Source organism: Phaseolus vulgaris, chromosome 6, assembly GCF_000499845.2.
Source record: "Phaseolus vulgaris cultivar G19833 chromosome 6, P. vulgaris v2.0, whole genome shotgun sequence".
In the NCBI taxonomy this organism is placed as follows: Eukaryota; Viridiplantae; Streptophyta; class Magnoliopsida; order Fabales; family Fabaceae; genus Phaseolus; species Phaseolus vulgaris.
The window spans coordinates 11,816,487-11,843,218 of NC_023754.2; the positions used below are offsets into that span (position 1 = coordinate 11,816,487).

At 30.8% G+C, this 26,732-nt stretch overlaps 2 protein-coding genes across 4 annotated transcripts; both read left to right on the plus strand.

The window, feature by feature from the left end:
- Nucleotides 1–326: 326 nt before the first annotated feature.
- LOC137833380 (uncharacterized) lies at nt 327–959 on the plus strand. The gene has a single exon (XM_068641731.1). The coding sequence runs from the start codon at nt 327–329 to the stop codon at nt 957–959; it is 633 nt and encodes a 210-aa protein (XP_068497832.1).
- Nucleotides 960–17,059: 16,100 nt separating this feature from the next.
- On the plus strand, nt 17,060–22,490 carry LOC137831116 (uncharacterized). Of its 3 annotated transcripts, none has more exons than XM_068638654.1 (4): nt 17,060–17,531; nt 17,823–17,941; nt 21,260–21,364; nt 21,727–22,490. In XM_068638654.1, the coding sequence occupies exons 1-4, from the start codon at nt 17,454–17,456 to the stop codon at nt 22,127–22,129; spliced, it is 705 nt and encodes a 234-aa protein (XP_068494755.1). In that variant the 5' UTR covers nt 17,060–17,453; the 3' UTR covers nt 22,130–22,490. The 3 variants fall into 3 exon arrangements, with proteins under 3 accessions (XP_068494755.1, XP_068494756.1, XP_068494757.1); XM_068638656.1 differs by having other exon boundaries at nt 17,204–17,531; nt 17,823–18,556; XM_068638655.1 differs by lacking the exon at nt 21,260–21,364 and having other exon boundaries at nt 17,200–17,531.
- Nucleotides 22,491–26,732: the final 4,242 nt, after the last annotated feature.

A 26,732-nucleotide genomic window follows, 5' to 3' on the forward strand; every position in this document is an offset into this window, starting at 1 on the left:
GTTATTGTTCATCTTCTCTTCCCTTGTCTGGCGCTTCATCACTGACTGTGCCAATGCAAAACTTCAAAATGGTATCAGAATGGTCTAACCCGCTCTTCTCTCCGCTGCAACTGGTTCTCTCTTAATCCTGCTTTCTCTTCTTGCTCTCTCATTTCTTTGTTTTCTTTTATTTCTTGCTTTGTTCTTTTGAAAATGGCTGCCAGTGTGCAAGATTCACTCAAGAATGATCAACAAAATCCCGCTAGTCCATATTATCTCCATCCTGGAGAAAACCCAGGCATGGTGTACATCTTGATGGAAAAAATTATCATTCATGGAGCCGAGCAATGAAACGTGCGTTACTTTCGAAAAACAAATACAAATTTGTCAATGGTGAGATTCTTGAACCCTTATGTAATGATGTCAAATACGAAGCACGGGAGAGATGCAACGTTACGGTTGTTTCCTGGATTACAAGAAGTCTTAATACACAAATTGAACAAAGCACTGTGTACATAGATAATGCAAAAGATCTATGGAAAGATCTTGAAGAAAGATTCTCAAAAGGGAGTCATTTTCGCATTTCTGACCTTCTGCAAGAAATCAACTCCATCAAACAAGGTGAAAAAAGCATCAATGAGTACTACATTGATTCTAAAACTCTATGGGAAGAGCTGGATTCTTTGCATCCTCTACCTGCCTGCACCTGCAAATCAAAGTGTACGTGCAATGTGATAAAAACCATAGCAGGATACAGGGAATTAGAGAGAATCATGTGTTTTTTAAAGGGATTGGAAGAGAGCTACAACATTGTAAAAACGCAAGTCATATTCATGGATCCTCTGCCAGGGGTCAATCGTTTCTTCTCTTTGGTTCTGCAACAAGAGAGACATCTAAATGAAAATAGTGGATACAAAAATCCTCATCAACAATGCCAACCAATATGGTCAAAAGATGAACGGAAAGAACAATGGTACTAATCCTGCATGGCGCAACTATGAAAGAGGAAGAGGAAAGAATTATGGAAAGTAGTGTTCTTTTTGCAATAAGATGAATCACACGGCCGATGAGTGCTATTCAAAGCATGGGTTTCCTCCTTGGATCAAACAAAGAATGAGTCATGTTGCGAATGCTATGGATAGTGAAACAGAGAAAGAAAAGAACGCACACAATGATACTTACAATGATCAAGTTCTGAAGAATCTTGACTCTGAGCAATTACAACAGCTTGTGGATATGATTCAGGGCTGCAAAGGAAAACAGAAAGTGGTAAATAACAACATTGGAGATTTTTCAAAAACAAACAGCACAGGTAAGGAAGGTAAAAGTTTCTGGATACTTGATACTAGGGCCACGGATCATGTAACATGTTCTATTTCTTCTTTTGTAAACTATTACAAGATAAAGCCGGTGAATATTAAACTGCCCAATAATCATAATGTTGTTGCTACTCACGCTGAAACTATCATTTTGACTCATAATATTACTCTTCATAATGTATTATATATACCCGCTTTTACTTTAAATAATCTCTTTGTGCAAAGGCCGATAACTTCTTTGAAGTGTAAGCTTATTTTCACTGACAATGTTTGCCAGATACAAGAGAGATCTACTTCGAAGATGATTGGTCAAGCTAACATTGTGAATGGGTTGTATCATCTGCACACTGATAAGGAAGAAAACCTTATCTGTTTCTTGCAGGAGCAAGGAAGTGAAGTTGCTAAAGGTCTCAATATATGGCATTGTAGAATGGGTCATTCATCAAAAGGGGTATTAGAAAAACTTACTAAGCAATACACTAATATACACTCAGTTGATATAGATGTATGTTCTCCTTGTCATCTTGCTAAACAACATAAGCTTCCCTTTCCCTTAAGCAAAACTAGTAGCGAACACGTTTTTTATTTGATTCACATGGATATATGGGGGCGTTTAAATGTTCATTCTCTACATGGTCACAAATATTTTTTAACCATTGTAGACGATCACAATAGATATACATGGATTCATCTTATGGAAAGTAAGAGTGAAACTAGAGATTACATGCAACATTTCATTGCTCACATCAAGAACCAATTTAATAAAGGTATAAAAGCTATCAGAACTGATAATGGAAAAGAGTTTTGTTGGAAAGATTTCTATGATAAACATGGCATAATTCACCAAACATCCTGTAATGAAACACCTGAACAAAATTCTATTGTGGAAAGAAAACACCAACACATCCTTAATATTGCTCGCTGCATTTTGTATCAGTCAAACTTGCCAAACCTTTTCTTGTCTTATGCTGTTTTACATTCTGTGCATCTTATAAATCGCTTACCTTCCCCTGTTATTCAAAATGAATGCCCATATAAATTGATGTATGGGAGCGTACCTGATCTTTCCAACATTAAGGTATTTGGGTGTCTCTGCTTTGCTTCTACTCTTGAACAAAGTAGACACAAGCTGGATCGTAGGACACGCAAGTGCATCTTTCTTGGTTTCAAACATGGTACCAAAGGTTATGTGGTAATGGATGTTAACCCTAGAGAGATCTTTATATCAAGAAATGTGATATTTTATGAAACTTATTTTTGTAACCCAAAAAGCGAAAACAGTGATGATACTACACTCGAAGACATTGATTTCACTATATATGATGTTGCTTCTCCTAAGTCTATTGTGACCGAAGAGAACACTGAACAAGAAGAACCTAGACGATCCACAAGGATCAAGAAACCACCAAATTATTTGGAGGATTATCATCACAGCATAATGGCATCACCATGCAGCAGCGTGACACAGAAAAGCAAGGTACTGTATCCCCTTAGCTTTTTCATATCTTACAAAGGCTTAGCAAAAAGTCATTTAAAATATGCTTTATCAATTTCATGCCAAAATGAACCTCAAAACTACAAGGAAGCCAAGCAATATCCTGAATGGAGGGAAGCCATGAAAGCAAAAATAAAAGCTCTCGAAGAAAATGAAACTTGGAAAATAGTGGAGCTCCCTCCAAACAAAACAGCCATAGGATGCAAGTGGATTTTCAGAATTAAGCGAAAAGCTAACGGAGACATAGAGAGATACAAGGTAAGGCTTGTGGCAAAGGGCTACACACAACGTAAAGGTATTGATTACATGGAAACATACTCATCTGTGGCAAGACTCACAACGATTCGCACCATCCTTGCAGTAGCATCCACCATGAATTGGCACCTTGAACAGCTCAATGTTAACAATGCCTTTTTGCACGATGACTTAGAAGAAGAAGTCTATATGGAATTGCCACTAGCCATTGCCTCCAAGAAGACACATCAGGTATGTCGTTTGATGAAGTCCCTCTATGGTCTAAAGCAAGCAAGCAAACACTGGTATGATAAGCTTACCTCCTTCCTTCATTCCATTAATTTTAATCACTACAAAGCTGACAACTCTCTTTTTGTGAGAAATGTTGAGGGTTCCTTCATTGCTCTTCTTGTATACGTAGACGATATTCTCATTGTTGGAAACAATGCAAATGACATCAATACGGTAAAAGATTCCTTAAATACAACTTTTAAAATAAAAGACTTAGGTCCTTTAAAGTTCTTTTTAGGTCTAGAGATTGTTAGGACTGTGAAAGGAATTCATGTTTGTCAATGCAAGTACGCTCTTGAGATTTTGGCAGATGTAGGGGATGTTGAATGCAAAACTTGGTAAATGCAAGGCCCAACATTAGTTTTTCTGTGCAATTCCTTAGTCAGTTTGTTGAAGCACCTATGAAAGCACACCATCAAGCTGCACAAAGAATTCTCCGCTACATAAAAGCTTCTCCATCTCAAGGACTGTTTTATCCTAGAGACACAAGCCTGCGAATCAAGGCATTCAGTGACTCAGACTGGCATCATGCGTTACAACACGACGTTCTACCACGGATTTCTGTATTTTCCTTGGTGAATCTTTGATATCATGGAGAACCTAGAAGTATAGCACCATATCTCGTTCTTCATCAGAAGCGGAATACCGAGCTCTTGTAGTTACTAGCTGTGAGATTCAATGGCTAAGTTTCTTGCTTGAAGATCTACGCATTACTTCTGATGGAGTTGCTAGCTTATTTTGTGACAGTCAATCAGCAAGGCACATAGCACAAAATAATAGCTTTCATGAACAAACGAAGCATATAGAAATAGACTGTCATGTAGTGAGGGAGAAGCTTCGTCATGGTCTTTTCCACTTACTACCTATCCGCACAAAAAACTAACCTGCTGATCTTCTTACCAAATCTCTTAACAAAGAGATTTTTTACAAATTTCTTTCCAAGTTTGGTGTGTTAAACATTTACCCACCAGCTTGATGGAGCGTTTTGATGTTCTCTGCTTTTTTATTGTTGGGTTGGGCCCTTTCTCACGAAATTGTTAGACTGAGCCCTTATTCCCTCTTTTATTCTCATGTATATATATGACTCAGTGCATGCAATTCAATGTATGAAAAACGTAGAAGTATTACATTAATAGAAAGATTAGAATATTTTAGTTTCTCTCTCATAGTTACTATTCATCTTCTCTCCCCTTGTCTCTGCGTTTCATCACTTATTGTGTCAATGCAAAACTTCAAAACTAGTGTTAAATTAAAATAAAATAAAAATATTTGACATTGGTTCCATTTTTTTTCTTGTGACTTTGTGAGGAAAGATGAAAAAAAATATTTCTTTTTATAAATGTTCCTAAAAGATAACTTTTCTTCTAAATAAATAAATAAAATATAATTTATCTGTATTTTTTAAAATTATTATTTCACTAGTTTTTGTTTATTAAATATAGATTAATTTAAAAATTATCTTAAATTTCATAAAACAACTTATACCATTTTTAAAAATTTAAAGAATAAAATAAAAGAATTAGGATGTACTATAATTAAAGTTATAATAAGTTATTGTTTAAATTAAGTTAAACTTTATAAAATGTTCATTACATTTCATTGTTCACATGAAATATTCAAAGGTTACTAAAAATGAAAATCTAATTTAAATTTTTTCAAAAATTTGTATTTATAATTATGATAGACAAATTTTATTTAAATATATATTATTGGAATTTACGTCTATACTCTCTTAATATTTTAGAAAAAAAAATATTTTAATAATTCTTATTTAAAACATTTCATTATTATACTATTATAATAAAATTGTGAACATAAAATAAGAGTTGTCGAAATATTGTTATTTTTTCATAAGTACTTTTATAATAATATTAATTATTAAGTAAAATTAACTCTACAATAAATTTATTTATATATTAATAACTCTACACATTCTCTTTAAAGATCGAATATTTTTAGATTTCACTTTTATTTTATAATATTTTTTAATTTACTGAAAAAATAACAATATTTTGATTTAAGTGTTCTTAATTTTTTTTCGTATTTTATCTTTATATCAATATTTAATTTTATTACTGGTTTATGAACATTGCGTCATTTCCTATTTTTTCTAAAACATTTGATATGGACTTAGGGTTTAGGGTTTCCTAGTTTTATGTATATGGGTATGGCTTGATGTATCCTTCTGTAATAGTTATAAAAATTGTGTAATTGGGAGAGAATTATGTTAGTTCTTTTGGAATCTTTAAACCTAGATGGTAGAACTATCTCTTGGGATATAGGAATGATAAGTAGGTCTATTTTGATGGTTTTTGTACAAGGGTTGGAACACCCCTAATGTGTTCCTTTATCATTTAATTCTTTGTTGAAAAAAAAAAATATTTGATATGGACGGTTTTGAATTGAAAAAGAGGTGGAGGGGCGATTTTGAATTGAATGAGGTGGTTTATTTTCAAAATTAGTTGCATAAAGAGAGGAATGTATGTTCAAATTTCGCGAGAGAGAAAGAAGATATGAAGGGAGCGCGGTTCAAATCCTTTTTTTCTTCAATGGTTCAGAAAAACTACTACGTCATCCAAGAACCTCTCTCTGCAACGTCATTAAACCTGTAACTTTCTCAATTCACTTTGGGATCTAAGAAGCTGACCATTTTCTCCAAAAGTGTAATTGTGTGTAATGATGCAGGAAAAAAGAAGAAGAAAGTTTCATGCTTTCAACAAAAATAACTTTTTTATTCTTCTTAGGTTTGCACAGTCTCTTCTTCACTTTACCCAACTTCTTTATCACACTTTTTATAATTATATATTATTTATCATTATATTTATTTGTCTCTCATTTCTCCTCTCTTTTCCCTGCAATTTTTTTTTCTTTGCAAATTTGTTCTTCCGTGTCTTCGTACACTTTTTTCCTCTCTTCTTCATTCACCCTAGGTGTGTCTTATACTAAGCTTTTTTTCACAAAGAAAGTGAGAGAGAGAAAATCTAGAGCCAGAAAGAAAACAATGAAGATCACACAACGTTGTTGGTACTTAGGTGCATAGGTGAAAGTTATGATCCCATGATTCTTGTGAATGCTTCCGACAATGAAGATCACTTCGACTACTCCCAACACCACATCGTTAAGGAGTTCATCGTTTTTTCTTCTTTTAAGAGTATAAGGACCTACAACCGAAATGGTCTTTGTGCATTGGGATTTATGGATGAGACATGATAATTATGATAATTATCCTGAGAATCTTATAATTGTGTGTTTTATTTATTTAATTTGTGGAGATTTTCACTGTGAGAATGCATGTGATGAGTCGTGAAGAGATGTATTTTATCACTTTGTAATTAATAGAGTAGTTATCAGTTTTTTTTAGATTTAAATAATAAAATAAATATAAAAAATAATTGATGGATATGTAGCACAGACACTGACACGGACACTGATACGACACGGACACGAAGATATGTAAAATCTCTAAAATATAGGACACGGGGACACTTATATAATTATTAATTATATAAATTGACAATAAAGATTTATGTGTACAAGTATGTTCCAGATTATTTTTTGGAGCAGAAAGATGTTTTTCATGACTGGTTCACAAGGATTTGTTTCTTATTTTTATAATCATATTAACAATTTATACAATAAAGTTTGAATTTTTGAAAATTAATGTATTTTTTCTTTTTAAAATTGTGTTAAAATCGTACTAGAATTATCAGAAATCTAACAAATACTTTTTGAATTAGACACTTCACGGATACGTGTTCTACAGGTGTCATACGAGTGTCGGTGTCCGATACAACTGACACACCATTTAAGAGGAGCTTCATAGTTTTTTTGGATTTAAATAAAATAATTAAAAAAGAAAATAATAAGTAGTTATCAATAATATTTGATATTTGTAACTATCAGCGTGTAGGATAAGAATAATTTTGACCTCTAATGTTTTTAATCTTTTTAGTTTGAGAAAACCTTTTTTCTATTTTTCATGTATATACCAAATTCACAATTGACTCATCTGAAATTCTGATTTGTTGTTATTTGTTGTTAAATGTATCAATAATAATACTAAGACCAAAGATGAAAAGAAAATATATTTTCTCCTAAATACAATAGTAATCACAAGACCAAAAGATGAAAAGAAAATATATTTGCTTCTAAAATACAGTAGTAATCACACAAGGATTTAAAATTATGGAAGGATATTTTATAACCACTTTAGGTTAAAAAATGCGAATACATAACCGCTAGATAATTTAAATAATATTAAAATAAAATTGATCAAAAATATATTTTAATAAAATAATTATTAAAATATATGTTGATAATACACAATAATTTTTATTAATAATAAGATAATTTATTAAAATAATTTATCTAGCAGGAACATAGGCGGACTCAATTCTTCATATAACACTATTTAAACTTTTATTTCTCTAGCACCATTTTGTTTTTATTTCCCTATCTAGCACCGTTTTGTTTTTATTTTCCTATCTACCACCATTTCAAAAGTAAAAAAAAAAATAATAATAAATTAAAAAAATTGAGAATTTTAATTTTGAATGCATTGCAACAGGTCTTTCATGTTTACGAAGGATTAGTTGGTGAACTCATAAATGAAGAGTATTGACCTGCATACATTGGTCAAATACTATGTCGAAATCCTGACATGAAAAGAACCTCAAAGGGGAGACCTAAGTCAAGTCGAATAAAGATTGATATGGACATAAGAGAACAACATGATCGAACAACAAAATGTTCATATTGTCAAACATTATGACACAAAAAAAGAACGTGTCCCAACATTACTAGATCATTTACTTCTCGTCATTAATTATGTTTCATTTCGCACAAACTATTTAATGTGTCATTGAAGAAAATATTAAATGAATGATCATCTCTCATTTATTTTCCTTTTTATGATCAACATATACTTATTTAGTATCACCTTATATCTATTATATTTTTCTTGTTTTGATTTTTTTTATATCTTTTATCTTTATCTTATTTTGTTTTGCCTTTATTTTATATCTTTTATGTTTTTAGTTATTATTTCTTTTTCTACCATTCTTTATTTATTTATTTATGTTTTTTGTTTTTATTTTTATTATTGCTGTTTTTATTTTCTATACTTATTTATTTCGTATTTTTTCTTCTCATTTTTAAGCATTAAGTGTAGCATTTGCATTTAGGGCAGACACTTCAATATTATCTTGACTTTAGCTTTTTATAATTATGTCCTGTATTTTTTACTTTAAATTAATATGATTACATCATCAATAATAATAAAAATAAATACTAATTTATGTTTATAGATTCAACTTTTATGTTATTGTAGGGTTTAATTTTTTATTTTCTTCATTCTTTAAAAAAATAATTTTAAACTAAACATTTTTAATTTATTACTTTTTTTTTATTTTGTAAAAAATCATTTCTTTATTTATTAATTATGTTTCTAACTATTTTAAACATTAAAAATATTTATTTTTTAATGCATTCAAAATTAAAATTATCAATTTTTTTAGTTTATTATTTTTTTTTACTTTTTGAAATAGTGCTAGATAGGAAAATAAAAACAAAAAGGTGCTAGATAGAAAAATAAAAGTAAAAGGGTGTTAAATGGGGAAATAAAAATTTAAATAGTGCTATATGAGGAATTGGCACCTGTTTATCTCCATTTTAAATATTAAAATTATTTTATAAAATAATATTTATTATTTAGTAAAATAATATTATAATTAAATTATTATAAAAAATAATTTAATATATTCTAAAATTATTAAATTTTAAATAATTTAATAATTATTTTATTTATAACTATTATTTAATCTGCATGACTAGATAAATTATCTAAAGTTATTCTTAAAGATTTATATATAAGTTAAATTTAGTTACGTATCATAATAATCTATATGCAACATTCTGAAATTTAGTGTAGTGTTGGCATGAAATAAAACTTGAATGAAAGTTGTGACTGAAAATATTTTTGAAAGTGGGTGGTGGAACAATGTCGTTTCGATTCGGTGAATGTTTTTAGGGAGAACTAAATCCTGGCACAATTAGAAATCTAGAATCCATTATTGATTTTGAAAGCAAGAATTGAAGCGGTGGTTGGTGCAGTGCATGCGGTTCCGAACGGTGGTTGGCGGCTTTTGATCTTGAAACGGTGAGATTCAACGAAAGCATGAGTAAGAATACGAGATATTAGTTATGAAACTCGGACACCCCTCTTAAATTACGTGTTTATATTAGACATTAAATATCGAACACTGACACTTGTATAATACTCATAGGATATGTATAAATAAAATGTCTAATTAAAAAATATTTGTTAAATTTTTTATAATTCTAATATAAATTTAATACGATTTTAAAAATACATTAACTTTTTAAAAATTCAAACTTATTGTATAAAATTTTATTATGATTAAAAAAATAAAAAACAAATTCTTTTGAACCAATCATAAAAAATATTTTTCTATTAAAAAATTGAAACCTAGATACACATAAATTTTTACTTTTAATTTATATAATTTATAATTTATATAATTCATAAATATAAAAATATATAATATATTTATGTCTTAAATTGTATGACGTTAGTTGGGAAGTTAATTAACAAAAACAAAATGATTGGCAGAAGCATGAGGGAAATACATGAACATTTCGTTTTCGATATTTCATCTTTTCAATATCTATTAATCGATACTTATATAAAAGATTATTCTCTTTAACTGTTATTTTATTTTATGCAAATTTTATCCTTCTATTTATATTTTATTTTATTATTTTAAAGAGATTTCATTCTTAATTGTAATTTTATTTTATTATTTATATTTATATTAATAATTTATTATTTTAAAAATATATAAGAGAAAATATTTATATTTTTGTGAGTAATTTAATTTTATATTTCAAAAGGACATTAACAAAACAGATACAACTATTAAAATAATATTTGGTCCTTTCGTAATTTCTCTGGCCATGAAACAATTTTCAATTTAATTTAAATTTAATTTACGTAGCAGTTTCCCATTTCACCATTTTTTACCTTCCACGAAACTGCATTGTAATCATGAGTTGTCAAATGGAAATGAGTTTTAGAATAGGTATTTTTTTTTTAATCTGCAACTTTTTAATATCTTAACCTTTTATAATAGTGGGTGTGATTGATATCTATTATACAGCTTTTCTATTTAGTTTTCTTACATAACTTTATACTCCATAGAATTTTGAAACCTTTCTATATTTTTTAAATTTCATTTTTAAAAAACTGAAGCATATTGAGTTGAAACTTGAAAGAGACGATTAATTATTATAAGAAAAAAAAATATCTATGTTAAACTTAATATAAACTTGAAAGAGACTGAATGAAAAAAGAAAAATTAGGATCAAGGGATTTGGTGGATCCCTGAAGTAGAAGATTAAGAAAATATGTGATGAGATATATTTCCACTATTTTATATTAAGTTGAAATGTTATTGAAATTATTATTGTGATCTTATAGTCAAATTGCAGTGGAGTTTTTTTTAAATATTATTGAAGTGTTTGTTTTGTATTTAGTGATCATATTTCAAGGTTAATTTTAAATTATAATGTTTAGATAACAAAATATTAAAACTGATATATTTATAACCATGTACCTAAATGAATATAAATAATTTAAAATTCACTTTAATAAAAAGTTCTTATACCGTATTTATTTTTCTTAAAATTTAATAATTTATAATATATACATCTATACCTGTATATAGGGATTTTCCTCTTAACTTCCATTTTATTTTATTTCAATTTAATTTTTATATTTATATTTTATTTTATTATTTTAAAAATATATAAGAGGAGATATTTGTCATTTTATGACTTCTTTATTTTTAAAAACTAAATTTTAAATTTTAAATTTTGAATTATGAGTTAAGGAGTAATTGTAAACATAATTCAAAATGTTGAGTCATTCTTCTTTCCACTTATTTAACCAAACATTTCCCTTCAAACCCCATTCTTCTCCCTTTCTTCTTCAAAATGGTTGGAAAAAATCACTTACACCATCCAAGAACCCCCCGCAATGTCATTAAACATGTAATTTTCTCAATTAACGTTGGATCTAAGAAGTGAACCCTTTTTCCCAAAAGTATAACGGTGTGTAATGATACAAGGAAAAAAAGAAGAAGAAAGTTTCATGCTTTCAACAAAAAGAACTCTTTCATTCTTCTTAGGTATGCACATTCTCTTCTTTACTTTACCAAACTTCTTTGTTCACTTTTTATGATTATATATTATTTATCATTATATTTATTTGTCTCTCATTTTTCTTCTCTTTTATATGCAAATTTGTTCTTTTGTATCTTTGTGCACTTTTTTTCCCTCTCTTTTTCATTCTCCCTAGGTGTGTTTTTGTGTCAATATTATGCGAGTACACATCTAAAAGTTTTGTTTAATTTTTTGTTTTTTATATATTCTTTTTCATTCTCTTTGAACTTTTACTGAGTTTTTTTCAGAGGAGTGAGAGAGAGGAAATCTTATAGAGGAAGAGAGAGAGTATTGGAGAGGAAGAAAGAGAAGCAAGAGAGAGAAAGATAAAACTCTGTATATTATTATGACAGAAAGAGATGGGTATTTATAAACCCTGAGTTACATGATCACGTATGAAAGAGGTTATAACAGATATACTAATAGCCCCCCTTAAATAAATGGTTGTTTTTGTCTAGCACCATTAATTTACGCGAGAAGGCAGTGAAAGTGGTGGTCGTTAAGGGTTTTGTGAATAATCTGCAATTTGAAAAGTTGCGGGAACATGGAGTAGATGCAGTTGCCTTTGCTAAAGAGCATCTCTAACAAAGTAAAGGTCTAACTCGAAATGTTTAGTTTTAGAGTGCATGATAGGATTGGAAGCAAGACCAAGGTTGTCCGTTCAAATGGTGGGAGTGGTAGGAGGAAGATGAATCTCTGTTAGTAAATTCTAAATCCATTTGAGTTCAGCAAGAGCTGCAACAATGTTGCGATATTCTGCTTTTGTAGAACTACGAGAAACAACCTTTTGTTTCTTTGAAAGCCAAGAAATGGGGTTAGAACCAAAATATACAACAAGTCCTGAAGTGGATTTCTGGTCATCTGGATCAGAACCCCAATCAGCATCTGCAAAGGCATTGAGAGAGATGAGAAGAACGACGAAGCTGAAGACCATGTGTAGAGGTGCCTGCCAGATAACGTAAAATTCGTTTGACAGCTTTCCAATGATGATGTTGAGGGTTATGCATGAATTGACAAACCCGATTGACACTGTAAGCGAGCTCTGGATGAGTGATGAACAAATATTGAAGAGACCCAACCACAGAGCGATACAGGGAAGGATCGTCAAATGAAGTGGTAGCATCCTTGGTTAAACGAGAGGTGGACAACATTGGCGTTGGTTGCGGTTTCGAAGAAACCATATTAGCTTTGTGAAGAAGATCATGAATATATTTTTTTTGAGAGAGATGTAAACCGCCATCCGATCTCCAATGAGCTTCAACTCCCAGAAAGTAATGGAGACGACCAATGTTCTTTAAGCCAAAGTGTTTACTAAGTTCCGTGATGAGAGATTGAATAACAGTTGTAGAATTCCTTGTGATGAGAATATCATCAACGTAGGTGAGCACAAATGAAAAGAGAAGTATCACTTATGGTTGAACTAAAACCAAGAGAGCATAGAGTGGTACTTAGCTTGTAAAACCACGATCTCGGTGCCTGCTTCAGACCGTAGATAGCTTTGTTGAGTTTACAAACTGTGTTGGAATTTCCAGTGACAAAACCTGGCGGTTGAACCATATATACAGATTCTTCCAGATCCCCATATAAAAATGCATTATTTATATCAATTTGATTTGCAGACCAATTACGTTGTAAAGCTAAGGTAAGAATGAGACGAATAGTAACAGGTTTAATAACAGGGCTGAAGGTTTCAAAATAATCCAAACCTGGTTGTTGATGGAACCCTTTGGCAACAAGACGGGCTTTGTTCCTTTGGAAAGAGCCATCAACGTTGTATTTGATTTTAAAAATCCATTTGCATCCTATGGGTGTAACCCTAGGAGGAAGAGGCGTGAGAACCCATGTGTGATTATGGTGTAAAGCAGCGAGTTCTTCTTGCATGGTAGAGAACCATTCAGGACGAAGGAGAGCGTCCTTTAGGGACTTGGGTAGACCAGAAACAGTGGGTGCAACAAACGTGTGAGGTTTAAAAACACCAGCCTTAGCACGAGTAATCATACTATGGGTGTTTTGAGGTTCATCGGTGCGGGAGGGGAGAACAGGGGATGAAGGTGGGCTGATCTATGGTGAAGGCATAGCAGAAGAGGTATCATCTTGATGGGGAGGAGGGTCAGAGGACACGGTAGGACGATCAATGCTTGTGGGTGGAGGCGTAGACTGCGGAACAGTTGGAAACACCGCTAGGGTAGGTGTAGAAGAGGAATGGCTCATATTATTTGAAGAAACAGAGATGAATGGGTTAGGAGAAAGAGCATAAGGATAAACATGTTCATCAAAGATAACATGATGAGAGATGTATATATGACTCGTGGGCGATAAACAAATATAACCTCTGTGATTTGGTGCATACCCAAGGAAAACACATAAAGAAGAACGTAAATTCATTTTATGCTTATTATATAGCCTAAGCAGCGGATAACAGGCACATCCAAAAATTTTATATATAGAATAATCTGGTTTCTTATTAAACAGAAGTTGATATGGGCTTGAGTTGTGTAAGACAGAAGTAGGTAGCACATTTATAATAGATACAACAACAGTAAAAGAATATCCCCAAAAAGACATAGGTAAGGACGAACTAGCAAGCAAAGTTAAACCAATATCAACTATGTGTTTGTGTTTGCTCTCTATAGAACCATTTTGTTGATGCGTATGAGGACAAGTTAAACGATATGTGTGATACCATGAATGGAGAGAAAAATTTTAAAACACAAGAATTCCTTTGCATTATCTGTTTGAATGCTTAAGAGAGAAAATCCAGTTTGTTTTTCCGCATATAATTTGAAAGATTGGAAAACATAAAGAGCTTGTGCTTTGCTGTGTATTAAGTATAGCCATACATATTTAGTGTAAGCATCCACAAAAGCAATGTAATAGCAAGCACCATTAGTAGCAGGGGTATAAGAGGGACCCCAAATATCAATGAAAACAAGTTGAAGGGGTTTGGAATATACAGTTTGGGAAGTATGAAAAGGTTGTTGATGAGATTTTCCAATTACACATGCAGTACAGAATTCCCGAGTAGCAGTATATGGGATATTACAATGTTTCATGATTTGGTGAATCACTTTAGGTTGAGCATGGCCAAAACGAGAATGCCAAATGTTGTAAGTAGAAGAAGGAACAACAGAAACATAAGCAGAACATGAAGTATTGTGAACAAGATTTGGAAAGACATAAAGACCATCGTCAAGCTTGCCTTGAAGGAGTATCTCGTTTGTTCCCTGACGTTTGACAAAACACATGTCAGGATAAAACTCAAAAAATACAAAATTCTCACGAGCAAACCGAGAAACACTTAAGAGATTCTTGGAAATAGAGGGAACATGCAAGAAGTTGGTTAAAGAGAATGTATTATGTGTAGATAAGTCAGTATAAGTGGCAATACCAATGGAATGAATAGGTAACCTTGAACCATTACCTATAGAGACTTTTTCAGAACCTGTGTAGGGTGTTTTAGTTGAGAGATTATTGCTTTGAGCAGTGAGGTGATGAGAGGCACCACTATTAGGGTACCACAAAGGATCATGTGGATTACCTGGCATGATCAACGACAAGGAGGCGAGACGGCATGCAAGACCCATCTAAGAAATGTAGAAGATCCATGCTCCTTAAGGTTGCAGTGACTTGTTGACGCCAGATCAAGAAATTATCAGCATCAAGCTTTATCGGAATAGAAGTGTGAAAAATATAGGGCACAAAAGTCTCTGTTTTGGAAGAAAAATTTTCAGAGAGAGATGATGATGAAGTCATGGCGCTCTGTACCATATAGAGGAAGAGAGAGAGAGTATTGGAGAGGAAGATAGAGAAGCAAGAGAGAGAAAGATAAAACTTTGTGTATTATTATGAGAGAAAGAGATGGGTATTTATAAACCCTGAGTTACATGATCACGTATGAAAGAGGTTTTAACAGATATACTAACAAATCTAGAGCGATAGAGAAAACAATGAAGATCACACGTCGTTGTTAGTGCTTAGATACATAGGTGAAAGTTATGATCTCATGGTTCTCGCGAACGCTTTCGACAATGAAGATCACTTCGGCTACTCCCAACACCACATCGTTAAGGAGTTCATCGTCTTTGTCAATCGTACCACCACCAAATGCACCCCTCAAGGCCAACGTTAATATGTACCCATCATGGTCAATTATATGTTGCATTATCAAGAGGTGTTTCTTAAGTTTCAACAAAAATTCTTATTAAAGAAGGATATCTTGAAGGAGAAGATGAAAATTTTACCAAAAATGTCTTTTATAAAGATATTTTGTTATCTAAAAAATCATGTATTGTTCATTTTATTTATGTGTGACACATAAAGATATGTATATGTTAATATTTTATTTACACTATTTGTAATTATATATTAAAGGTAACATAATACACCATGAGACCTTACAGTTGAATGAAGATATCAACACAAAACATTCAACATTTATCAACACAAACAAGTAATTATATATATATATATATATATGTGTGTGTGTGTAATTGACATTATTTCGTAAGAAACAAAATTTGTAAAGAATAAAACACTTAGAAAGATGATTAATCACTCACATTGGTTAAAGTCAATTCACATCAAGATATAATGATTTTACATAATAGTGATGATAATAATTTTTTATTTATTCATAATATACTTTAAATTTCTATTCTTAATATAAGTGTATAAATTATAACATTGTTTAATATATAAATGAAAAAAAAAAATAAGAAGTAAGGATACACATATAGGTGAGCATCTAGAAGATTAATAAAATATGTGACGAAATATATTTTCACTCTTGAAATGTTATGGAAATTATTATTGTGATCTTATAGTCAAATTGCAGTGGAGTTGCTTTTGTAAATATTATTGAAATGTTGTTTTGTATTTAGTGATCATATTTCAAGGTTAATTTTAAATTATAATGCTTAGATAACAAAATATTATAATTGATATATTTATAACCATGTACCTAAATGAATATAAACAATTTAAAATTCACTTTAATAAAAAATTCTTATACAGTTTTATTTTTCTTAAAATTTAATAATTTATAATATATATATATATATATATATATTTATTGATAACTATATTTATAAATACTATTAGTAAGAACATATGTATTATTGTACTATTGTTTCAATATATCTGTATTTTTTTATCATTATGTTTAATATTAAAATTAAATAATTAATAAATTTATCATATATTAATACTGTATTAGTTATGTTTAATAAAATTTATGTATCTTTAACATGTATTCGTATTTATTAAAATAATTATAAATTTATATTGATAATATAAATGTGTGGATAATAATATCGTTTATTTAATTCTATTATTTGATTTTTCAATAATCTATTGATCTTTTATGACTATCTCATAATTGTTTTGTGCATTTAACGGATTACACAGTGTAATAACCGATTAAGTTTGGTTCTATTCTTAAACAACGTGAAAAAACAAATCAATTACTATTAAATCTAATTGACTAAGTCTTCTCAAAATTATTGTTTTATAATTATTTTCAATGTCCCCCCTTAGGTGAAAATATGATTAATAATAAGTGAAAGATCATTCAAACTAGTCAACTAGATTAATTGGGAAAATTTATATAAAATGTATAAAAGTAAAAGTAAAACGTTCCCTGTGTGTTGCTGTGTTCAAAATTTTGGAATTTGGAATTGAGACTTTTGGTGTAAAGTTTCAATCTTTTTACTGTTTCCTTCGTCTCTTTGGAATCACAGAATCATTCCTCAGCATATTTTCTTTTTTTTCCTTCTCTCTCCTCCTCCCTTGTATTCCAATTGATTTCCCTTCTTCAGGTTTCTTTATTGTATGGTTCTGCGTTTTCGCTCATACCACTATACTTTCTACCATCCATACCTTGTGGATCTGTCACTATGACTTCCTCACTCGTGAAGATCCAAGGCGAACAGGTTCTCACCAACGATTTTCAGGACCTTTCAATCAAAGATCTGGTATTTTCCCCTTCTTTCTGGCTGATGTTACGCATATTTCTTCCTTCTATGTAATGGGCATGTCTTATTTTGATTCAATCTATCTGTTTAATTTCTGGTTTGTTTGGGTGATTTTGGGGATGCCCAATTGGGGTTTCATGTTAAAGATTCTGAATTTATGTTCTTGGTGGGTCTGATTTGTTTTTAATCTACTGCTGATATTTTGTTGATGTTATTTTTTCCGGGGTTGGAAATGTTAGAAATGATATTTGTTGATGATTTCATGTTTCCGTGTGTGTTGTTGATGTTCAGAGTGAGGCAGTCATTCACAAGGTGGGTAATGGAACCCATGGGGGAATCTGTGCTATTTGTCTGGATGAAATATTGCTGCAGGAAACTGCTCTTGTAAAAGGTTGCGAGCATGCTTACTGGTTTGTCTGAACGATCTCTTGCTGTTGCTTTCATAGTTAACTTTGTGGAAAATGTGCTTTCTTGAATCTTTATGTATGGTATGTTCATTTTCCAATTGCTTTTGAATTGGTTGGAATTTTCAGTTCTTATTGTTGTTATTTAAATTTGTGGAAAATGTGTTTTCTTGAATCTTTATGTATGGTATGTTCATTTCCCAATTGCTTTTGATATGGTTGGGATTTTCAGTTCTTATTTTTGTTGTTTAAGTTTGTGGAAAATGTGTTTTCTTGAATCTTTATGTATGGTATGTTCATCCTAAGAAATCATTTGGTCTAGAAAATTTTTGTTGGTTTTGGCCAAAACATTTTATTACACTATCTGCAAAGTGCCTCTTTGGTTTTGTACCATTGTTGGGGTATTGTTCGGCCTTGGATAGGCATCCATTGCTTTGCTTTGGTTAAGGCGTCCTCAACTCGGCCAGCCCTGATTAGATCAATCATCATTGGTTAAGGCGTTCTCAACTAAGCCTTGATTAGATCATCAGCAACCCAACATCGGCCAATGCATTATCAAGTAGGTCTTGATCAATGCTATGCTGACTTGACCTCGACCGGAGTGGAGCATCATCGGAACTAGTATGTTGTTGGCCTATTTACTTCTCACAAATCACTTTTTTAGTCCAGTTATAATTGTTTTAAAAGCTTGGTCTGACCTAAGAGCTTGTTTGTGTGGCCTGATTTATTGAAAGACCCACACAAATAATTAGAATCTATCAGTCAATGCATATGATCACTCCTCCCTCCAGACTTATCAATTTAATCTTGAAAATATATTAACTATTTAGTAAAAAAATATAACAACTAAATTAATGCAAATAAAACTGCATTTGAATTTATTACATATAATTGTCTGTTTTTTTATTTAAACTAAATGGATATAAATTTAAACTAATTTAATCCAAATTTAAACTAATTTAATCCAAATTTAAACTACATTCCAAAAAATAAAAATCAATTTGATTCAATTAAATGGATTGGATTCCCACAGGATTTTGAGCTTTGATGACTGATGCAGATGTGAACAGTTGGATAATTAGGATGTGAACAGTTGGATAACAAACATATTTCTACATCTAGTATGATGTCCAATTAAGCATTTCAGGTTGCATGATTGGGATGATTACTGTCAGGTAGTAACTCTGTTATAAGCTTAAAACGGAAGTGCACTTTGGGCTTGAGACCTGAAGAATGTATATCCATGGTTTTAACTTGTGCCAACTTCAAGGAATTTATGTACAGTTTAGACATGATGCATTGAGAGCATAACAACTAACTAAACCTAATATGTTCAGTGCTTTAGTGAGTGTGGAACTCATAATCCAACTACCCCACCAAACCATTATTCTAAAACACCTTCCCTGGGATCTATTACATGGTTCTTCATAGAACACAGAATGTACAAGGAAAAAAAATCAATGACAAAGAAAATATATAGCTTCTGGGAAGGAGAGTTCAAAGCAAACCTGACATAATAAAATAAAATCACTTCCTACCCAGCCTTACCGAAAGCTGCCATGTTTTGCTTCAGCCGCCTTATCAGCAGCTTCCCTTTTCTGTGTCCTCTTGGCCCTTCTGCCTGTGCTACCCTTCCCTGCATCTTTCTTTTTTGGCTCCCTCGATGAACTGGCTCCTGAATCCTGGAAGTTCGACCGGTGAACCGGCCGAGCTTCTTGGCGACCACCCCTAACATAACCGTTATCTCCCCATCTGCAGTTGCCAATCCGAACACTAGACGAACCACCATAATAAGCTTCCTCCATTTCCTCATCCTCATACGGATAATACTCTTCGAGTTCCTCATATGCATCTTCGTGAACCACATGTTCTTCAACCGATAAAGGTTTGAACCATGAGCCCCTAAGTAGCAGACAAACACTCTCCTCAAACATGTAATCTTGAATGCTGCCAGTGTAAAAGATTAAGCAGCAAAAACATGATACAGCTTGGAATGATTGTTAAACAGAAACTGTAAATATTCAACAATTCACAATTAAAATATTCATTCTGACACTAGAGGTACAAAAGATTAAGTACTTGCAAAAACTACATTATTTTTCCATTTTGTTTACACTACTAAGCTTGAGTAATTTAAAAGTTCTTGTAGTATTCATTTTTAGCACTGGTTAAGATATTGGTATGGATATGGATCCAATCCATGCCCCCCCTCCTCCTCTAATGTAAATTGAACATGATGGATTGGATTCCCAAAGGATCTTGAGCTTTGATGACTGATGCAGTTGTGTAATCCGACTTCTGTTAGGATGTGAACACTTGGATATCAAACATATTTCTACATCTAGTATGATGTCCAAGTAAGCATTTCAGGTTGCATGATTGGGATGATTACTGTCAGGCAGTAACTCTGTTAGAAGCTCAAAATGGAAGTGCACTTTGGGATTGAAACCTGAAGAATGTATATCCATGGTTTTAAATTGTGCCAACTTCAACCTTTATTTAATATAATGGAGATTAGATACATTGAATTGAATTTGAACTCGTGACCACTTGGTACCATAGATTCTGATATTATGTTCTAAATGTTTAGGTTGTTTGGTGAATGCATGCGAATGGTTTTACTAAATGTTCAATATCTAGGTTAGCTTTGATTTGACAGTTGGTAGCATTTTGAGTTTACACCCAACATTTGTTCAATGCTGAAGTGATAATACATTCATGGATGTAATGAATTCTTCATAATATATATTCAATCATATCCTGTCTATGCAAGTTATTTCAGTTGATCAACGACGATACATATCACTATCCATTGGAAGTTCGGAGTCAAGTGATTGGTTGTGCTTTATATCTTGATCAAATTCAATGGAAAGTGAAAATATGAAATATAACAGTCTCACATTGTGGAGGCAAGAATTGTTTGGGATCTCATGTTTACTTTGAATGAATAGACTGGAATTTGTCACTGCATGAGATTGATATGGTTTATATTGATCCTGTGCCAGAGATTGATCTGGTTTTTATTAGTGTTGTGTAATGATCTATGTTCTAAATTCTTTGATATGACTGTTATCCATCGTAGTTGATCATATAAGGTATGTAATTGCCTTTTTTGATACCCGGAAAGAATATTACAAACTTGGTATTTCTCCATATAAAATAAGTGATGTTCTGTTGTAAATTTGTTGAGTTGGCTGGAAAATGTTTTTGCTGACTATTGTATCAATTGTTCTAGCTTGTGAAATTTAGATATCATTATCATCATCATCATTTTGAAATTTGTTCTGCATATTTTTGTTTATAGTTTTACTTGATTTTGTTCAGTGTAACATGCATTCTTCGATGGGCTACATACCGTGAAAAAGTTACCTGTCCTCAGTGTAAACATCCATTTGAGTTCCTCAATATTCATCGAGCACTTGATGGCAGGTAATTATTGTACGGTTGTACCTTTTACTTTTATTCGTTACTACTTATGTTAAAATATGTGATGGAAAGTTTCTATGGGAGTGGATCCTCTCAACTCAGCAATTACTCAAGACTAGTGTAACAAAATACCAATATCTTAACAACCAGTATTAAAAATTACTACCATCTTTTACTACAGGAACTTTTAAATTACTCTATTAATGTAAACAAAATGCCAAAATAATGCTTCTGCAAGTACTTTTTGTACCTTTAGTGTCAAGAATGAATATTCTATTTGTGAATGGTTGAATATTTACAATTTCTGTTTGACAATCATTCCAAGCTGTATCATGTTTTTGCTGCTTAATTTTTTACACTGGCAGCATTCAAGATTACATGTTTGAGGAGAGTGTTTGTCTGCTACTTCGAGCCTCATGGTTCAAACCTTTATCGGTTGAAGAACATGTGGTTCACGAAGATGCATATGAGGAACTCGAAGAGTATTATCCGTATGAGGATGAGGAAATGGAGGAAGCTTATTATGGTGGTTCGTCCAGTGTTCGGATTGGCAACCGCAGATGGGGAGATAACGGTTATGTTAGGGGTGGTCGTCAAGAAGCTCGGCCGGTTCACCGGTCGAACTTCCAGGATTCAGGAGCCAGTTCATCGAGGGAGCCAAAAAAGAAAGATGCAGGGAAGGGTAGCACAGGCAGAAGGGCCAAGAGGACACAGAAAAGGGAAGCTGCTGATAAGGCTGCTGAAGCAAAACATAGCAGCTTTCGGTAAGGCTGGGTAGGAAGTGATTTTATTTTATTATGTCAGGTTTGCTTTGAACTCTCCTTCCCAGAAGTTATATATTTTCTTTGTCATTGATATTTTTTTTTTCCTTGTACATTCTGTGTTCTATCATGAACCATGTAATAGATCTCAGGGAAGGTGTTTTAGAATAATGGTTTGGTGGGGTAGTTGGATTATGAGTTCCACACTCATTAAAGCACTGAACAAATTAGGTTTAGTTAGCTATTATGCTCTCAATGCTAAAATGTACATAAATTCCTTGTCATGTTCATATCTTTGACACCTCAACATTGTTTTTATGTTTCTTTCCTCATCGTTAAGAATGAGATAATGGATCAATTTGTTCAAATGTTTGGATTTGGACAACATAATTTTTAATGGTTGAATTGTTTTTTTTTTCAAATTATTTAATTTTTTAAATCATTTCAAATTTATTAATTTAATTTTTGTGATAAAGAATATTGATGTTGATGATACAAAAAATATAAATATGAGAAAAATCACAATACTATTCACATTCGGAAAAGCTCCTTGATAATTATCAGAAAATCTTAGTGAATATCAAAATATATTTTAATAATCTACATTAATAAAATAATTATAATAATTTTTATAAAAAATAACTTTTATTAATATTAATAAAAAAAATTAATTACATGAAACACCTATATATCTAGAGTAAGACAAAAAAAAAATCACTTCTTAGAACATTCTTAAAACATTTTTCAACAAGATTTTTAAAAATAATGAAAAACACTCAATTACTTGCTCTCCACATCAAGCGCTCGTGCACAAATTTATAGATTTAAATTACAAGTTTAAAGAAACAGAAAAATTTATAGATTATACAAAGAATCAACTTATAGCTTCATCACTCTCCCTTGAAAATTCCTTAGTAGACTTTCAAAACATGATATGTTTTTGAAAAATATTCTTTCTGAAAACTTTTTACTCACAACAATATGCTCTTTAATTAGAAGTGAATGAAAAATTAAATTTGAGAATGGGAAAACTTTTTTTAATATTTTTTGAAACAACATAATATAATAATTAATTATTATTATTAAAAATAATCAATTAATTTCTTTGTTCATCAATTCAGAAAGCATTTCAAGACCATTTTAGTCAATTAAAATTTGACTTAATTGATTATATTTTTGAAAGATTAGATTTTGAAATTTTGTTATTAAGGTAATTTTATATGAAGTATTTATATCTGCACTTGTAGTAATAGATCAGACAATAAGAACTACGATGTGATCTTTTGTCAAATAAAATTAGAAAATATATTAAGTGATTTAGTTGAGTTGCACAAGTTTTGTTTAATGTGATTCTTAGTTAAAAGAGTTGTGTTTAAAATAATTTTTTATATATGTTTGTCTGGTCAAATGTGTTATAGAATAATGAGATTGCATATTCTGTATTTCATCAATTATTGTAACTTGTTGAAAAATATTTATTTAAATACACATCACTAAAAATGTTGAGCAAATCTGCTGTATTTCAAGAAACACCTATTATTTGATATCATCACAATTTTTTTTGTCTAGAGACTCAGTGAGAGTATGCATTATGAAAGATTTTAGAAATTATTAGATCACAATTTAACTCTCCCATTTTTGATTTTCACGTTTTTAATATGTATTTTTGTTGATGTATGATAATGTCATTTATATAAAGAAAAAAATTTAAGTTCTCCCATCATATTCATCTCAAATTCTTCCTACATTAACTAAAATAAAATCATCCCTATAAAAATATTTAATAGTAGCACCAAATCTTATGTCATCAATATAAACTTCCACAATGTTTTTTAAATAAAGTTGTATACCTTTTTTCTTTTTATATCATTTTCTTAAAGGAAGTTGCTCAAGTTTTAGGATCTTGTTTAACATCATATATATCCTTTTTTAAGTTTGAAAACATGGTGATGATGAGACAATAAACCAAAATAGGCTTTTGAGATAAAAAGAATGAGAGTCAAAAATTACGGAAAAATCAAAAAATGATATGCGAACATAAAAACATTGTTGAGGTGTCAAAGATATGAACATGACAAGGAATTTATGTACATTTTAGACATGCATTGAGAGCATAACAGCTAACTAAACCTAATTTGTTCGGTGCTTTAGTGAGTGTATAACTCATAATCCAACTACCCCACCAAACCATTATTCTAAAACACCTTCCCCAATATCTATTACATGGTTCATGATAGAACACATAATGTACAAGGAAAAAAAAATCAATGACAAAGAAAATATATGGCTTCTGGGAAGGAAAGCTGCTATGTTTTGCTTCAACAACCTTAGCAGCAGCTTCCCTTTTCTGTGTCCTCTTGACCCTTCTGCCTGTGCTACCCTTCTCTGCATCTTTCGTTTTTGGCTCCCTCGATGAACTGGCTCCTAAATCCTGGAAGTTCGACCGGTGAACCGGCCGAGCTTCTTGACGACCACCCCTAACATAACCGTTATCTCCCCCATCTGCAGTTCCCAATCCGAAAACTAGACAAACCACCATAATAAGCTTCCTCCATTTCCACATCCTCATACGGATAATACTATTCGAGTTCCTCATATGCATCTTCATGAACCACATGTTCTTCAACCGATAAAGGTTTGAACCATGAGGCCCGAAGTAGCAGACAAACACTCTCCTCAAACATGTAATATGGAATGTTGCCAGTGTAAAAGATTCAGCAGCAAAATCATGATACAGCTTGGAATGATTGTCAAACAGAAATTGTAAATATTTAACAATTCACAAATAGATTAAGTACTTGCAGAAGCTACATTACTTTGGCATTTTGTTTACAAGTTCTGTAGTAATTTTTAATACTGATTGTTTAAGATATTGGTATTTTGTTACACTAGTCTTGAATAAATGGTTAAAAAGGTAAACAAAATCGTGGTATTAATGGGGTTTTGAGGCCTCTGAGAGTTACTATTTTAAAATAACACTTTACTTTAGCGAAAACCATGAGTAACACGTTCTTCATAAATTATTTACTTGTGTAAACAACAATGACAAATAAGATGTTTAACCTCTAATATAATGCTAAAATATACTTCTATAAATCCAATTTTTTTAATGATACTTGGTAGGTAAGACTGAGATTTCCATTGTTCAAGAGAGGTTCATTAGAAATGATTTTCTTTAATAAATGTAGTATTTTTGTAGAAAGAAGAAAAGTTTGTACATAATCGGACGAATTTGGATTATTTAGTTGGAGTTTTTTTAGTTACCTTTCTATTGTTTTATTCTAAAATATATTATTTTTTTTAATATATTAAAACTATAGTATTTTAAAGTCACAATATTAGAAGAATAATACATAATTTTTTTTAAAAAAAAATAGACTTTAAGTTTAATTTAATCCTAAAAATCGGTTCATAAAAGATGATATAAGTTCTAAATGATCCAATATTCTATTATGAATAAAATGACGTTTACCTTTATTCTATTTATATAATATGAATTGCTCTTGTTTACTACAAAACTTTTAATTTTCATTTATTATAGAATTTGAATTCACGGGCACATATAAGTTGTGTGATTACATAAAGTGATTGAGTGTTCCCATTGAATTTTCAGTAAAGTAATAGATATGCTTCATTCTGACTTTTTCATCCGATTGAGACCTTATGCCTCGTGCTCATTTTCTCCACAAATTTCAATCAATAGTAAAAATAAAAGGAACAAACCTTTTTTCAAGAAAGAAAAATCTAAATGACTTACAAATTTTGAGCAACTTTTTATTTATTTAAAAAATATATAAACTATCACCTTTATATTATAAAATTCGACTTTCATTTCAAATATTAGGGTGTTTGTTATATCTTTTCACAAGTTATTTTACTGTTACTTTTTAAACAAAGTCTTTTGCATTGAGATTTTCAAATTTCTCCATTCAATAATATTTATTACTAATTTTAATACAATAATATTTTATATTTTGAAGTATTTATTTATTATAAGTTTTAATTATAGAAAATAAATGTGTGTTGTGTACTATATACAAACTATAATACCATTTATTCTTGTAACAGCCAATAGCATCTCCAATAGTTTTGTATTATTTAAGAATCGAGATAAAAAAATTAAATACTTTATTCAAGTGTTTTTAAACATAAAATTAAAATTAAAACTAAAAATGTATAATATCACAATGCGTGATCAATCTAACAATCCTATCTCGATAAGTTTATTTGATAAATTTGACTGTGTTTAATAAGTTACACACTTTATTAGCTTATAAATTAATTTAATAATTTATAAAAGTTGATTTGATCAAACAAAATTTATTCCGAATACGATTATTTTAATTGTTTTTAAATTAGCTTTAGCAGGTGTTTTAACTTGTTTTTAACTTATAAGCTCTTTTTTTTCATTTTTATTTAAATTAATTATTACATCTTTTATTTGTAATTTTAATGAAAATATTCGGTCAATAAATAAAACTGAAGTAATTTTAGTGTTACACAGGAAGGTAATATATATTTCTTTCTTTAAAATACTTCTACAGTAAAACTTATGGAATGTTATTTTTATATAATTAACATAAGTTTATTTAGTTCATTTTATATTTTTG